At 44.9% G+C, this 15,682-nt stretch overlaps 1 protein-coding gene across 1 annotated transcript in view; it reads right to left on the bottom strand.

The window, feature by feature from the left end:
* Nucleotides 1-15,682, bottom strand: part of LOC144820044 (cyclic GMP-AMP synthase-like receptor 1) — an 84,046-nt gene that overhangs the window by 48,050 nt on the left and 20,314 nt on the right. The window contains exon 2 of the mRNA XM_078677700.1: nucleotides 12,644-12,822. Coding sequence (XP_078533826.1) covers nucleotides 12,644-12,822 — 179 coding nt within the window. The remainder of the gene's footprint in view (nucleotides 1-12,643; nucleotides 12,823-15,682) is intronic.

The raw sequence follows: 15,682 nt of genomic DNA, 5'->3' as shown, positions 1-15,682 counted from the left end.
AAGAACTAAGTTACCATCTTTATCGGCCTCTTTCAGGACCAACTCTGGTAATTGTTTAAGCTCCCGTAAGGCTTGTCTCTCAGGAGCTTGAACAATTACCAGAGTTGGTTCTGAAAGACAGTTATCAGATACCACTGCCTAAGTTGCACTTGCTTCGAACTGAATACATCGACCAATTTCTCCAACCCTTGGTTGGAAATTCACCTTCTTTCATCTTAGACATGAAGGCCTTACTGAACCAACAAAGTAAATTTACCTGGACTGATGAATGCTGTTTTGTAAAGTTAGACATCTGTTCTCTCTACACCTCAATCCCTGCCACTGTGAGGTTGGAAGCAGTTAAACATTTTCTGGCTACTAGAGATGCCTCTCTAAGGAAACATATGATGATGCTTTTGGACATGATTACCCCTGGTTCTGGAGAACAAGGTTTTCCTGCATAATGGTATCTGGTTCAAACAGCACAAAGGAGTAGCCATGGGATCTAAATTTTCTCCTTCGTTTCCGAAATTTGTTCGTAGGCTGGATGGAAAAAATGTTCATCTGGTCAAAATGTCCTGACTCAATGATCAATCATGTAATTTATTGGGGTCGCTCGCTACATAGACGACGTTTTGTAAATATGGACTGGTGACACTAAATTGTTACATGATTCCTGCTCTTTTCTTAATTCTAACACTTACAACATAATTTTTACTTACCAGTTTAGTAAGGAAGACATTGCCTTCCTTGACCTGAGACTGTATGTTAAAGATGGTTTGAGCCTATCGGCGCTACACAGAAAAACAACTGCCTGTAATGCCGTTCTACATGTAAATACTTCACAACCAAGATCCAAAATTAATTCTATTCCATTTGGGGAACTCACATGTTTAAGACGCAACTGTAGTGCGGATGAGATTTATAAGAGAGAAATGCTCGATACCATCAATAGATTTAAAGTCAGAGGTTATAACACCAAGATACTTGAGAAAGCTAAAAGGAAGGCACTTGGATTAAATCGAAACAAATTATTAACATATAAACCTAAGTTGGATAAGGGCAACAAATATAAAGAAAGAGTGTCCCTGGTAACCCCATACAACTCATCTGGTAATGGGCTATACAAAATTTTAAACAGGCATTGGCACATCTATTGGGTGGACCCAGATATCAACAAGGTCACAACCCAGAAACCAAGCATTATTTTTAAACGAGGCCAAAGCGTGCGAAATATTTTCAATCCAAGTTTCTACAATCCAGGAGCCTACAAAAGGACCACACAATGGCTAGGCACACTGCCGGTTTGTTTCTACAAGTGTGGTCACTGTTCTGTCTGTCCCCATATACGCTGGATAAGATTAAACAATTTAAAAACAATACTCAAGGAGAATATATGATCAACTCGTTCATGAGCTGCAACGCCAAATTTATAGTATATTGTATTGTCTGTGTTTGTCACAACATTTACGTGGGCAGCACAATTAGACCTGTTAAAGTGAGAATACAAGAACACAAACGGCATTAGAAACGTAAACACCAGTTATCCTCTAGCGATACATTTTAATGCAACAAATGGTCCAGCAGAGCTGTCTCGTGTGAAATTTCATGGACTTGAGACTATTGATGAGAATACAAGAGGGGGGACAAAGTTCACAGCTTGAGTAAACTGGAGGCCTCGTGGATTTGTAAATTGAGAACATTGGAATGTGGTCTTAACATCGATAAGGAGATGTTTGTATTTCTTAGAAATTTGGTTAACTGTGGATATATTATGTACCTTCCTCTAAACCTAAACCAGGAATTCAAAAGTCCAGGAGTTATTTTCATATGTTTTGCATATGCATATCCATTGTATTACTTTGGTGTGATAAAACTCTCTATGTATTGTCAATATATGAGACCTGTTTTTGCGTGAGAATTATTCTGAGTGTATTGCTGCCCAAATTTGTATTTACGTGACAAATATTTGTTCCCAGAAACATGTGTCCATCCAAACCCTGCTGTACAAGATCAGTGCAAATTGACTGTGGGACATTGTGATCCACAATATATTGCTACCTGAGAAAATTGAAAGTATCTTTATCTCACAATCGCCACTTGCATGGGGCTGTCTGTCTGATCAAACTCTTTTTCGTTCACTTCCTACGCAATTTGTAGTCTCTAATTCTAGTCTTTGCATAATGTACCTCTCTTAGACCTTTTAACCCTCTGGTGTCAGGGACATCTCTGACATGGTGTCATTCAGTCAATTGACACACCTGAAAAGTCCTGTTGTCATATACTTATCATATGTATACAATAGATAATATTTTGTAGTTAGGTTATCAACTCCGCCTAACAATACCTACTTATACATGGATTCTAATTTTGCCAAGACCGTACCCGCTTTTAATACTTGGGAGTTACTGTCAAAATGGTATTTATTTATTTTATTTAAAAGGTTTTATATAGTGCTGGCTGGACCCTAGGTTATCAGAGCGCTTTACATGGTAACATCAAGAAAAGCATTCGATAACAGCGTGTCAAGAGTATAAATGCAAGAGAGGTGAGGACACATTAGTACAAGGGAAACAATATGGACCAAAAGGTCAATAGAAAACACTGATAAACATGAGTGCCGAAGACTAATGATATCCGGAGTTACAATATAACATAGCAAGTAAAGAGTATAGACAGTTAGGGGTCCATTAGGATGTCAGGCGGATTGCCCCCACCAGGCTGGCGGTAGCCACCGTCGGCCTGATGGGGGCAATCCGCCCGACATCCTGTCCTGAATTCCCCCGCCATATTAGAATGGCGGGAGGGACCGCGCGACGGAACGACCGTCCGCCGCTTTTCCGCCCCGGCGGAAAAGGATTAATATGGTGGAGGTGTCTAGTAGACACTGCCAGCCATATTAGGATGGCCCAAATCGGATGCCTTTCGGAAAGGCATGCGGTCTTCACTCTGGGGGCCCCCTGCAGGCCCCCAGAGAGAAGGAGAGGTGGAGGGGCACACGGGGGTACCTGTGGTACCCCCCTTCATTTGCATAAACAAAGTGGCAGGCACCGCGCGGTGCCTGCCGCTTTGTTGATGCAAATGCTTAAATGCATTTTTAGCATTTTGGCTGGCGGTGCTGAGAGCACTGCCAGACACAATGCTAAAAATGCAGGATGTGCCCGCCACTGTGGTGGGCACATCCTAATACCCCCCACGGGACCCCTGCCCTTATGGCAGGCGGTCCCAATACCCGCTAGGATGACGGGCGGACAAGTCCGCCCGTCATCCTAATAGGCCCCTAAGTGTGGTTGGGGAGGCTAAAAAAGGGAGGGGGGAACTTGAGTGGGGGCGACATTAAAAGGGGAAGGGTGAAGAAGCACTAGGTCAGTGAGGACTAGAGCAAAAAAGGGGATTAAGGTTGAATGAGAGGGGAAAGGAAGATTAAATGGTGTGGCTGTGGAGTGAGGGGGGTGATGCAGTCAGGAGATTAGTAAGGAGAGGCCAGGTCAGAAAGACAAGGGCAAAGACCATACAAAGACTTGGTGAAATAAGAGGGTAAGGATGTAGGATATGTTTAGACTAGAATAAACACAATCTCCTACCTACTCTGCAATTTTAAATATCGGAATCTCCTTATCTCAGACATACCGCGGGTGACGTTTATCTGTAGTCCATTTGAGTCCGTTTGAACTACCAAAATGGTGGTGTTTTAAGTTAAGGATATTGATGCAACACGTGAACGTGCTTCGACACGCTATTCACGTACAGGAGATGCGCTCTGGCGTATATACGTAACTAAATTCGAAACGCTGACACATACGATTTGAATGCGAGTGGGGAGCCACGCTGTTTGGGGCAAGTGCAACATAACCAAACTGCTAGTTTCTATAATTGTATAGGTAAGTGGGCACTTTTGAGTCCTTTTTTAGTTTTTTCCTCATCGTAGATTGCTAAGGAAGATCGTTGACTTCCCAGGGGCTTGGGACTTTGGCCCCTACTCGTCAAGCATAACAAGGTTTTCTGGCTTACTCGCTTGCTTTAGGTAAACCTTTGAACATATTTGGATGGGTTTTTTATCCAGCCATACAAGCGACTTTCTGCTTTGCGATATATTAGTGAACCAACTTTATACTTCATAAATGATGAGTGACATTAATTTGATCATCTTTTCTACGTTTGACCTGTAACAACCCCTGCTACAGACATTACTGTTATTATTCTCGGTTAGACCTATTTTAACCTGCACACAAGGGCTCGCTGCTTTACGATATATTATTGATCCAACTATATACCCCAACAATAATGGATGACATTAATGGGATCATCCTTTCTCCATTATGATTTGCTACAATTTCTAGCTACAGACGCGTCTTTGATTTCTTCTCGGATGGACCTGTTTTAACCTACTAATTTATGAAGTGATCACGCTCGTCTGGTTGGGTGTTAATGCATGTAATCAATACCAGATAGCAACTTTATATATAACTAGCAGCCCGTCCCGACCTTGTCCGGGAGCATTCAGGCTTCCCCTACCCCCGCCTGCCCCGACATTGGCAAGCAGCCCGTGCCCCCGCCCGCCCCGTCCCCCGCCTGCCCCGACCCCCGCCTGCCCCGACATTGCCTTTCCTCAGCCGATCTGTTTTCCCACCTGGCCCAACCCCCGCCTGGCCTGAGTCAATGGAGTTCGGACAGTACTACCTTCAAAATGTTCCACCCGTCATCTTGTTAGTCCCTGTTCCCCGCCTGCCCCGACCCCCGCCTGCCCCGACATTGCCTTTCCTCAGCCGATGTGTGTTGTTGTAACTCCCCGTCCCTCGCCTGGCCCGACACCCGCCTGCCCCGACATTGTACCCGGAGCCTTACCTCAGCCGCTGCTCCTTAGTTCACCACTCCTTGCCGCTCTGCTCCTCACCGCCTGTCCGCCGCCGCTCCTCCCCCGCGCCATGTCCGCCTCTCCGCTGCTCGCACCGCCGCTGGCCTGTCCGCTGCTCCTCAGGTCCCTGCTCCTCCCCCACTCCATGTCCGCTGCTCCTCATACGCCGCTCCTCCCAGTGCTCCTTACGTGAGCACGCACGTCACGGCCGGCGCTACTTTGGAGTGACTACTTTTTTTTTTTAATATAAATTTTGTAAATAATATTTATTTTTTAAATTTATATAGCCTATGTCCTTCTGCTTGCCCTGAGGTTTTCAAAGATGTCTTGGGTGTTTGGATTGGTGGTGTACTTTTCGAGTTTACCTGGCGCAAAGGACACAGTTCTCTCTTTATAATAGTAGTATAGATCAATGGACTTGAATATTCCGTTGGCTGGAGTATTACCGCTCATAAGTATATGTATGTTGCAAAAAGAATGCCTTAGCTACACCTGCTCAATGAGTACTTATTTATCCTTTTCTTAGTGGCTATCTGGGCACATTTTTGCCTTATGACCCTAATTGGAATGGATTAGCATTTTTTAATCATTTCACAGATTTTGATGAGGATGGTTTCGTTGATACCGCACATTGCTGGATTTTGTGTTTGAAGTAAATGCAGACTATAGAAACTTACTTTATTGCTCCTCATTCCCTCTCTTTATATTAATATATGTAAATGGCAGAAATATAATAATTTCTCTTCTGCCCGTGTTCAGTTCACATCTTTCCACTTTCTTTTTACAGTTCTTCATCACTTTGAGTTTTTTCGTGAATTGTATGAACTTGGGTGATAATTGTTCAACAAAAACTAAATATTTTACCTTCTTTTCACACTTATCTTTTCACGCTTGCAACTGGGTTTATTAATTTTAAACACCACTCGGTTTGAGCACCTTTCTCTCCTTTTTCTTCTTTTTTCTTATAACATCTCAGTGTTCAGTGCTGTAAGATGAAATTAAGAACTTCCCCTGGTACTAAAACTAAGCTATGTATCATATGGTTTTGTTAACAGCCTTGAGAAAGTTGTATAACGACGAAACACGTGTCGGCTGTTCATTCGCTTCATCTACGTGTCAACAATTTGAAAAATTATCCACCTATGATCAAGATTGTGTTATACAGAAGAAGATTAAAGGAGATTGGCGTAGAAAAATCTGCCCTGGCGTGGTTCACCAGTTTTCTTGCAGAGCGTACCCAGCAGGTTAATATGGGCTCCTTTAGCTCCATCTCTACCAAAATTACCAGAGGAGTCCCGCAGGGCTCCTGTCTCAGCCCAACGTTGTTTAACGTTTATGTCTCCTCCTTGGCTGATATCATGAGGTCTTTCGGGTTTTTACCCATTTCATACGCTGATGATACTCAGCTGCTGTTTACTTTTAAAAACTTTACTCCCGAGGTAAGGCAAGCTTTCTCGAATGGCATGACTGGCGGTCGCCAGCTGGATGGCCAGGAACTTTCTCCAGTGCAATGTGGGAAAGTCGGAAGTCATGCTGTTCGGGGAAGCAAAAATCCTGTGGACCCCTGACTGGTGGCCTACCAGTCTGGGAGAGGCCCCCTCCCCCAAACAGGTGGTGAAAAATCTGGGGGTCCGTCTTGACCATGACCTCACTCTTGTACATCATGCCAACACTATGGTGGGGTCTTGTTTCCATGTCATCAGCCTCCTTCGGAAAGTGTTTCCTCTTCTCCCTGACAGCACAAGGAAGACCCTGGTTCAGGCCCTCGTATTGAGTCGCCTGGACTATTGCAATGGTCTACTCTTAGCGGCCAATGAAGGCGTGCTAAACAAACTTCAAGTGGTACAGAATACCGCGGCACGCCTGGTGACAAATGCCCCCCCCAGAACACCATCCCGGCCCCTTCTTAAACTGCTCCACCTGCTCCCTATCCGGAAACGGGTGGAATTTAAGACCTGCTGCGTGGTGCACAAAAGTCTCCATAACCTAGGGCCGCCCTATCTGGCCGAAAAATTTGTCCATCATCGCCCCTCTCGTAACTTACGCTCCAGTAATCAGCTGTTACTGCAGATTCCCCGACATAACAAGACCAGACAGGGAGGACGTGCCCTTTCTGTCATGGGTCCACGTCTGTGGAATAACCTCCCCCTTTCCCTTAGACAGTGCTCTAGCCATTCAGCCTTCAGGAAGAGTCTCAAGACAACTCTGTTCCAGTATTAGCGCCAGCCTGGTCCTGTATCCCCCCACAGCACTGCGCGGAGATACACCTTCGGGTGTGATTCCGGCGCGTTACAAACCCATAAATAAATAAAATAAATAAATAAATACCTACTGCTCTTCATTTTTAAATAAATTGTTTACTGACTGTTGTTAGTCAGTTGGATCTTTTGAATGTGTTGTGCTCTGCTGTTTGCATTTCTATCACTTATGTGCATGGTGGATCTTTCACCATGTACTAAGTAATATTGTGGGTGGCACAGTATTTGCATCGAGCACGCCATAAAACATACTGAGTGTTTACATTTGCAAACACAACAGAGGTGCTGGCTGTGTTGTTTGAAGCCACTGCCACCTTTCTTTCTTGTATAATGTTCCATGAAAGATGTTCTACCTTTCTTTCATGCCCTGGCTTACTGTACAAAGTCCTATTTTACTTTCTGTGAAAGGGGGGAGGGGGCTAGTCCAATGTTTGTTTCTATCAACCTGCTCAGACGGCCATCTTGAAGAGAAAAGGCTACAAGTTTAGATTGTATAAAAAGGCCCTCCAAACTGGAGCTTTAGCCCCAGGTCCAGTAAGTTCATTCTGCAGAGAAGAGTTAATCACCCATAGACCTTAGAAACCAAAGCCCATAGATGTCAAAAACCAAGGGAAATCTCCAGGCCATTAGTCACACATTTCAGCACATCAAGAAGTCCAGAAAAATGAACACAAGAGAATTGAGTGCCCCCTGTTGATACACTGTTCACCCTCGCATCAGGAGCAGATGCATGATATCTCCCGAAGAGAACGGGCTGCCCTCAGTTTATAAAAGGCACTCCCCTACTGCAGCACGTCCAGCCCAATCACAATTCAGATGCTGAGAAGATCCTGGGACTGGCGAACAGGAGCGGCTCCCCAAGCGGGCAAAGGGAGGAGATGCCATCAGAACCCCAGCCCGCGTGGAGGATGCCCAAAACCCGGAGGTGTTAGAAACCGGCACTACTTTTAATCTAATAGCCGGCACCACACAGACCTAACCAGCCGGTCTGGACCATTCGCAATGTCCAGCCCACTAGGGGGCCGGGACAAATGGGAAACAGGTCCCGTTGTGTGGCCAGCAAAGCCGAAGAAGCTCTGGTCTCAAGACTCAGATGTTGGACCCAGGCAAGCCGACCACACGACACCGCTGGCTGGGATGCCGTGGCAGAAGAGAGCAGGACACGCTGTGGGTCCAACTACACTACATCTTAGGGATGCTTATCTTCATATCCCCATAGTAAAGAAGGACTGGAGATTCCTACGATTTATGGTGGGTAGATGACATTGGCAATTCATGGTGCTTCCCTCTGGAATAAAAGCAGCCCCCAGAGTTTTCACACAGATGGTGGCGCATCTTCATTTATGGGGGATCCCAGTTTATCCATTCCTCGATGGCTGGTTGCTTCATGGCTCTTCCTTCCAGAACACCTTGAGGCTATTGGAACTCACAAGAGTGGTGATGAACAAATTAGGTCTTCTGCTCAACCTCTCGAAATGTCAGCTTGTGTCGTCAATCAATTAATCAATCAATCAGGGTTTATAAAGCGAGGCAAATCATGAGGGTATTTAGGCGCTGCAGTTACTAGCTGCTTCGCAGACAACACAGTGAAAACGAGACAAAAGCAGGAGAAAGCACTCACAAAAAGGGGGAGAGGAAGGAGAAAGAAGTAAAAAAACAATGAGGTGAAAGCAGGAGAAAGACCTCAGAAAAACAGGGAGAAAGCAGGACGGTGCAGCGGCACTGGAGAGCTAGGCCTGGGGCAGGAGAAATAAAGTTCAACTGAGCTAATTTTATGACAGATTTGGAGGAGAGCCTTTGTTCCCCAAGATAGAATTATTTGTTTGCAGAAATTGGTAAACTTCTCTCTAGTTCATAAATTATGCATGGAGGTCCTGGGACACACGGAGGCATATGTTTTCACAGTTCTTTGGGGATGTCTTCATCTTTGTCCTGTGGCACCTTCACAACTTCTATTCTCTAGAGAGTTACTCAATGGTCCATCTGTTCCTTTTCCAATCAGAAAAAGCAGGAAGTAGAAAGGACGCTGTGCACAGACAATCTTTCCAAGGGTGTGCAGATGCTTACTCTTACAATACCTACAGATGCCAGCAGAATTGGTTGGGGAGCAAACTTGTTGGGTCAATTGTATCAATCAAAATGATTATTGGTTGAAGCAGAAGAAGTGATCGAACTGGAGGGAACTTAAGGCCATTTACAGAAGTCACCTAAAGTGCAAGGATTTCATTCTGCAAAAAGATGTCATGGTGAAATTGGACAACAGTGTCTCCATTGCTTACATAAAACACCAAGGGAGCCTCAGATCAAGATCCATGGATCAGGTGAAGACATCAATTGGTTTGTTGGTGGGAAACAATGCACTGAGCCAGTCAGGGATACACATCAAGGTGATAGGCAAACACCCTGGTGGATCTTCTAAGCAGGTCTTTTTCTCCATTAATGAACCTATTTATTCTTTTGGGGGGAATTTTATATAGCGCGCACTAGACCCGAAGGTATCAGAGCGCTTTACATGAGCACCAGTTACGTTACAGATGGACACATTCATTTTTATTAGGCACAGGGAGATTAAGTGATTTGCCAGAATCACAGAATTTTGAGCGTCCATGCCGAGACTCGAACCCGGATCCCCAGCTCCGAGGTCGACCGCCAAAGCCATTAGGCCATATTCTATCCCCAATATTGTTATCTCGCAGAAACTTCAAGCAAATCTTTAGAAGATTTAGGCCAACACATTGGTTTAGAGGTTCTGCTCAAGGTTTCAAGAGAGGGGAGTATGGGCAATGAACGCTGTGCTGATGGGTTGGCCCCTGAGACTGCTCTATACTTTCCTGTCCTTTACTCTAATAACAAGGACATTGGCAAAAAAACAGTGGGAGAATGGAAAAGTAATCTAGATAGCTCCCAAATTGCCAACACGCTCTTGGTTCCCAATTCTCAAGAGACTGGTAATTTACCCTCAGTGAGTTTTTTTCCCCGCTTTATCTCCCTTTAGTATTCATTTCCGTCCCTTCCTCCTCCATATCTGGATCTCAGTTTAATGACCTATATTAGATATTGGGATGCATTTCACAAATGGTGTTCTCTGAATGTATTTGGGCTCCTTTTTGTCCATTAACAGGAGTCTTTCAGTCAGTTTTTGGTGGAGGGGTTTCAGCTGGGAAACATCCTTTACAACGCAACTTTTACCACGCAGTGCCTTTACGACGCAACTTTTACAACGCAAACCATTACAACGCATTGCGCTGGGGGGCGCTCTAGGATAGGGAATAGATTTAATTTACTATCCAACACTTTCCCTACTATCCACGGGGACTGGAGTTGGAATAGTAAATTAAACTATTCACTATCCAGCGCACCCAAAGCACAATGCGTTGTAATGGTATGCGTTGTAAAAACCGTGTTGTAAAAGCATGCGATGTAAAAGCATGCGTTGTAATGTCATACATCCGTTTCAGCTTAATCTTTCTCTCTTGCTCTGCACTCAAATCTCACTGATTTGCTATTAAGACTTTGAGAGTTTTCCAAACCTCAAGGATAAATTAAAGCTCTAATTAGCAAAGCCTCTAAAAGCGTTTTTATCCTGAGGCCTGTCTCAAAACCTTCCTCTCCTTCTGAGGTTTTCCTATGGTTCTTAAATATTTAGAACCCTTTTGAACCTCTAGAGGAAGTGGACTTGAAATGTCTTTCCAGGAAGATATTTGTGTTTTGTGGCTGCCACCTCAGCATGAAGAATCGGGGAACTATTGGTTTTACTCTGTCGCCCTCCTTTTTTAAGATTCCTTGATGGTGGAGTGATACTGAGACCAGATCCCTCTTTTCTTTCCATAGTCAATTCCTCTTTCTACAACCCAAAGGAGGGGATCCTTCTTTCTTTTCCCTTCCACTTCTTCAGAGAAGGAGCGTTCTCTTTACACTTTGGGTGCTAAAGGAGCTCTTTTCATTTATCTTAACAGGCCACACACTTTCAGGAATACTGTGCAGCTTTTTGTGACTTTTGGACCAGCAGGAGAAGAAATGAAGACGACTCTAAGTAGATGGTTAGAAGCTGTTGTTGTCCAGGTGCATTAGGGATCTCTATTCAGGGAAGATCAACCAGGGGCATGGCTGCCTCTTGGGCTGACTTCCAGGGAATAACTCTACAGGAGATTTGAAGAGCTGCTGCCTGGTCTTCAGACCCTACTTTTACCAAACATTACATACTGTGTAATGTGATTAAGTGTTACAAGAATTTTGGTGTAAGGTTGCTGAGTTCACTTCTTGGGTAAACTGGTTTATATTTTAGATGTCGGACGCAATTACATTTTTAGCATGCATTACATTTTTTTGGGTTGTGCATACTTTTATGGAGTGTGGTATTGTCTTTGACAAAGGCGTATAATGTGGTATATCTCATAGTGTATTTACAGGGGTGAGGATGAGGAACGTAGAGTTTAAAGTACAGGGAGCATTCCATGTGCCCTGCACTGCTCAGAAATCAAATATGCGTGTTAGTGAGAGAAGGGACATTCTTATGAGAAACTTCAGAAATTATGTCACTCGGTTTTTAAGCACCTATACAATTATAAGAGTAACCTTCGAGAGTGGACCTCATGATCTGTAATCAAATGCTGACGCATGAAGCTATTCCCTTCACAAGTTTGAGGTTTCAGGCACTCACATATATTGACATCACATAAGCTGAAATGTGACAGAAACCAAAGTACAGCAGTATTGCAATAATACAAGACAAGGCACATTGGAAGTATGTCAAGTCAGACAAGGATTGATAGAGTGGGACCTCCGCAAGGTTTCAACAAGGGCAACACTAGGGCTGGCTGTGGGTGAGAACATGTAAGAGTATTGTCAATGTGACAGCAAGTGGAGTTTGAGTGTCTACCATGGGACCAGTAATTTACAGATGGTTAGCAGGCATTGAAGGAAGCTACCTTGTTTGAGAATGTGCTACTTGTAAACCGAAAGTGAAGTTAGTCAAGGAGTGAAGTGGGCTGACCCATTTGCCCATGTTTTATGCTACAGTGGGCAGAAGAAAAATATGAATGAATGAATGAATGAATGATTGAATGAATGAATTACGCATTTGTATAGCGCATGGCTATCTGGAGGCATCCCAGCGCTTTAGACTCATTCATTCTCCGATGTTAAGCGAACAAGAAGGTTTTTAGCAACTTTCTAAATCTTAAATGGTTTACTTCCATTCTGATTGATTCAGGAGGTTGTTCCATAAATTTGTGGCTTGTAAGGAAAAGCGTCCCAAAGACAACTACAGACCCATGGATGAGGAGGGCTGGTTGAAAGCCTCCATCAGTATTTATTAAAATCCAAAGGTCTGGCTAACCCCATACATACAAGTGTGCACCAATGCAAAAATGGAAGCAACTATCCCTGTGTTGATATTGAATGATCGGTCACTGTGAGTGTCGGTAATGATGAGTTTGTAGCAGGGTAGGCGGGGGTGGGAGAGGTACCAAGATCATCGAAGATGCTACCGATGGGTTTTACTGTGACCATGAAAATGTACACAAAGGAGATAAGATTACTGCAGACTCACCTTCAGGTGATAGGACACCAACACCTTCCCATACTTGGGCTTCCAAAGATCCTCTCGGACCTTCTTCAGGATACGAAGACTGTCTCGTCGGCGACCTCCATCTTCATCAATCTTTTCAAGCAGCTCTCGTTCAATTCGAGAGAAAGAATATCTGACCGATGCAAGCAAAGCACATGAAGCTATTAAAACGCAAACGGAGCAGACAATGGCAAGATCAACTACATTATACAATGAGAAGGAGCAGGCCTTAGAGTGTATAATGAGAGACTCAGGTCTCTTTCAACTTGTGTAAATCATCATCATTTTAAAATCTCAGACACATCTCCTGCCCATCCAGCAAACCATTTAAAGGTAGAGTCTCTCCTGAACCCACCCTTCTGTGGGGGAGACTCTAGTAACTACCCCCTCTTCTGCCAGCCCTCACTGTTGGCTTCTCTATCATTTCTTTCACCACTCCTAATGCAGTGTTCTATCTCCCTTCTATTAACCCTTGATGAATCCCCTTTCTCCTCCTGTTTGGTTGTCCAATCACGGTTCTTGTCTGTCTCCCATTGCATTTCCTCCTTATGAACATGGCCTGTCCTTTGTTTCACCCATTTAGTGGTTCGAATTCCTCTTGCAAGATATGTGGCCCAAAGTAAACGCAATGAACAACTTTGGATCCTTTTGTTTCATCCTGGGACACCTTAGGACTTTCCCCTAATGCCCCATCCTTTCCAATACATACCATGCCAGCAGGCTGCCGAAATCTGCATGGCCTCCGCATGTATGCAGATGACACCGAGCTTGCATTACCTATATGGTGAGCGGTGCATATGGACGCCAGAGTATACACAAGCTATTGGAGACAATCAGTATTGAATGTGTAATCACTATTTTGCAAAGAACATCCCAAATCGGAGTTGATGTTGGTTGTGTGTGGTTGTGCCTGCCCTAGAGGCACTCTGGGTATTTTCCGCTAAGTTTAGCAACCAAATTTAAAACCCTGGGTGTAAGTCCACCCATCATCTATACATAAAGTAAAGTGAATATATTAATGGAAAACTGAGGGTATAATATTCACTTGGGTCAGCTACAAAGGACCCATAATGATGCTGCCAGGGCCATCTCACTGTTCGTACATTTCAGCATGTCTCCCACGGTCCACGAATACTGCATGGGCTCCCGATGACAGGTAGAGTACAATGTAGTGCCTTGAAGTGCACATACAAGGCTTTTCGTTCTAGGACCCTAGACACTATTCGAGTCGGATCTCACAGTACACATCCGGGGGTACACATTACACATTAAGCCAACAAAGGATTGGTAAACTATGCCCCTGTTAAAAGGAAACATTTAGTGGAAAGTTCTCTCTAATCATCGGTGGCCAGTGGTGCTATTAACGCCCCTTTCACCAGCGCCTTACACTATGCATCGGACAGTTAAAATGCCTACACCCGAAATCTCCAGCTTAGCCGCTTCATTTTTAGGTCTCGCCTACTATAGCCCGCAGGGATTAATAGGCGAGTATATAGTAGGCGAAACAAACTCTTGACCAAGCGCGGATTACGTGCAGTTCATTTGATGCACTAGTGTGAGATGCGCGTGCACGTCAAACCCATCAGCCTCGCACCCATTTGCTCCCTGAGCCAGGCATCAGAAGCATCAGACTTCAAAGCAATCCCTTTCGCTCCCCCGCCCCCCCACCACACCACCCACGTCACACCACCATTTGTCTGTGCCTCAGACTTCAAAGCTGCCGCTCCCCCGCCCACCGCAGCAGTCTTCAAAGGAATGCTCTCCCCCCACAGCAATGCAGAGAGCTTGTTTTCTAAAGCCTCCCTGTTCAGCTTTCGTCTCTCTTTCTCCCCTTCCCTCCTCCCTCTGCGCAGCCTCCCTTCGCACCCCTGTCCTTTTCACACACTCTCTTTTGCCTCTTTGACTTAATCCGATGCAAATAGCAGCGCCGCTGACGAGCTTTATTTTCATGTTTCAGGTTGCATCTAACTTTCAACACAGTCCGCGTTCTCCCCTCCCGCGGTTTGCTCATGGATTATTTTGTGTTGAAGCGCTTTCAGCGTCGGATCTTCGCAACTTGCAACATATCAGAATAGAAAATTGTATGCAGAACCCTGTATCCCAAAAAAGTGGGCGTTTTGGTTTGTTTTTAAAGCTACTCATCCCCGGTGGACTCGCTTTAAGCACAGCAGCAGCTGCCTCTCACAGGATTCCACAAGCATGGCATTAGCCTTTGATGTAATTCGGGAGAAAGAAGAGACACCCAGCTTACCGCTGAGCTGCACAACATGAAACCAGCAAACCTGGGATAAATACTGGCTTCCCCCACTTGAACAAATGGTGTGATCCTAGGCAGTTACTTATTCTCCACTGTGCCTCCTTTTATCATCACCTTTAAACTCCCCCGTTCAGGGTGCGCGCTGTACGAAAACATGCTGTTGGCTAGATTTGAATGTTGTTCCATCTGTAGTGACAATCTAAGCCACAGACAGGATATGCACGACAACTGACTTGCTTTTTGGGTCAGTAATGGCATCGTCGTCAAGGCAGTGGAGAATGGGCATACATGTTTCTGAGCTCGTGTTTAGAAACCATAATTTCTAATAAATGCCACTCGTACCGGTGATATACATCCCGGAAGTGAAATGTTTTGCATCGAAAATAAACTTATTTTGGGGATTTTGAAGTCTTCACCATATTTGTTGTTTGTTGCACAATGCACTTGCCGCGTGCCTTACGGCTCGGCTCGAGCTCTGGCTACCACCCACTCTGAGCCCAGACTCGACCTCCCAGTTCATTTGCTGGCTTGCCCAGCTCTGCTAACAGTGACCCTCCCGGCAACTTGCATCCACCCTGCCCTTCTGGAACTAGGATGCAGACACGTGTCTGCCAGAACCGCAGCGCCACCTGCTCTACCATACAGTGTACACGCACACAGCTCTGCTAGTTCACCTCCGTGCTGTTCAGTAGCACTCTGTACTTCTGCTCTCACAGTACAAGGTCATGCACACACAGCTCTGCCAGTGCACCTCCGTGTCACCC

This window comes from Lissotriton helveticus, chromosome 2_1 (genome assembly GCF_964261635.1).
Source record: "Lissotriton helveticus chromosome 2_1, aLisHel1.1, whole genome shotgun sequence".
Lineage (NCBI taxonomy): Eukaryota > Metazoa > Chordata > Amphibia > Caudata > Salamandridae > Lissotriton > Lissotriton helveticus.
The sequence above is the reverse complement of the archived record's forward strand: the minus strand, read 5'-3'. Positions and strand labels throughout refer to the sequence as shown.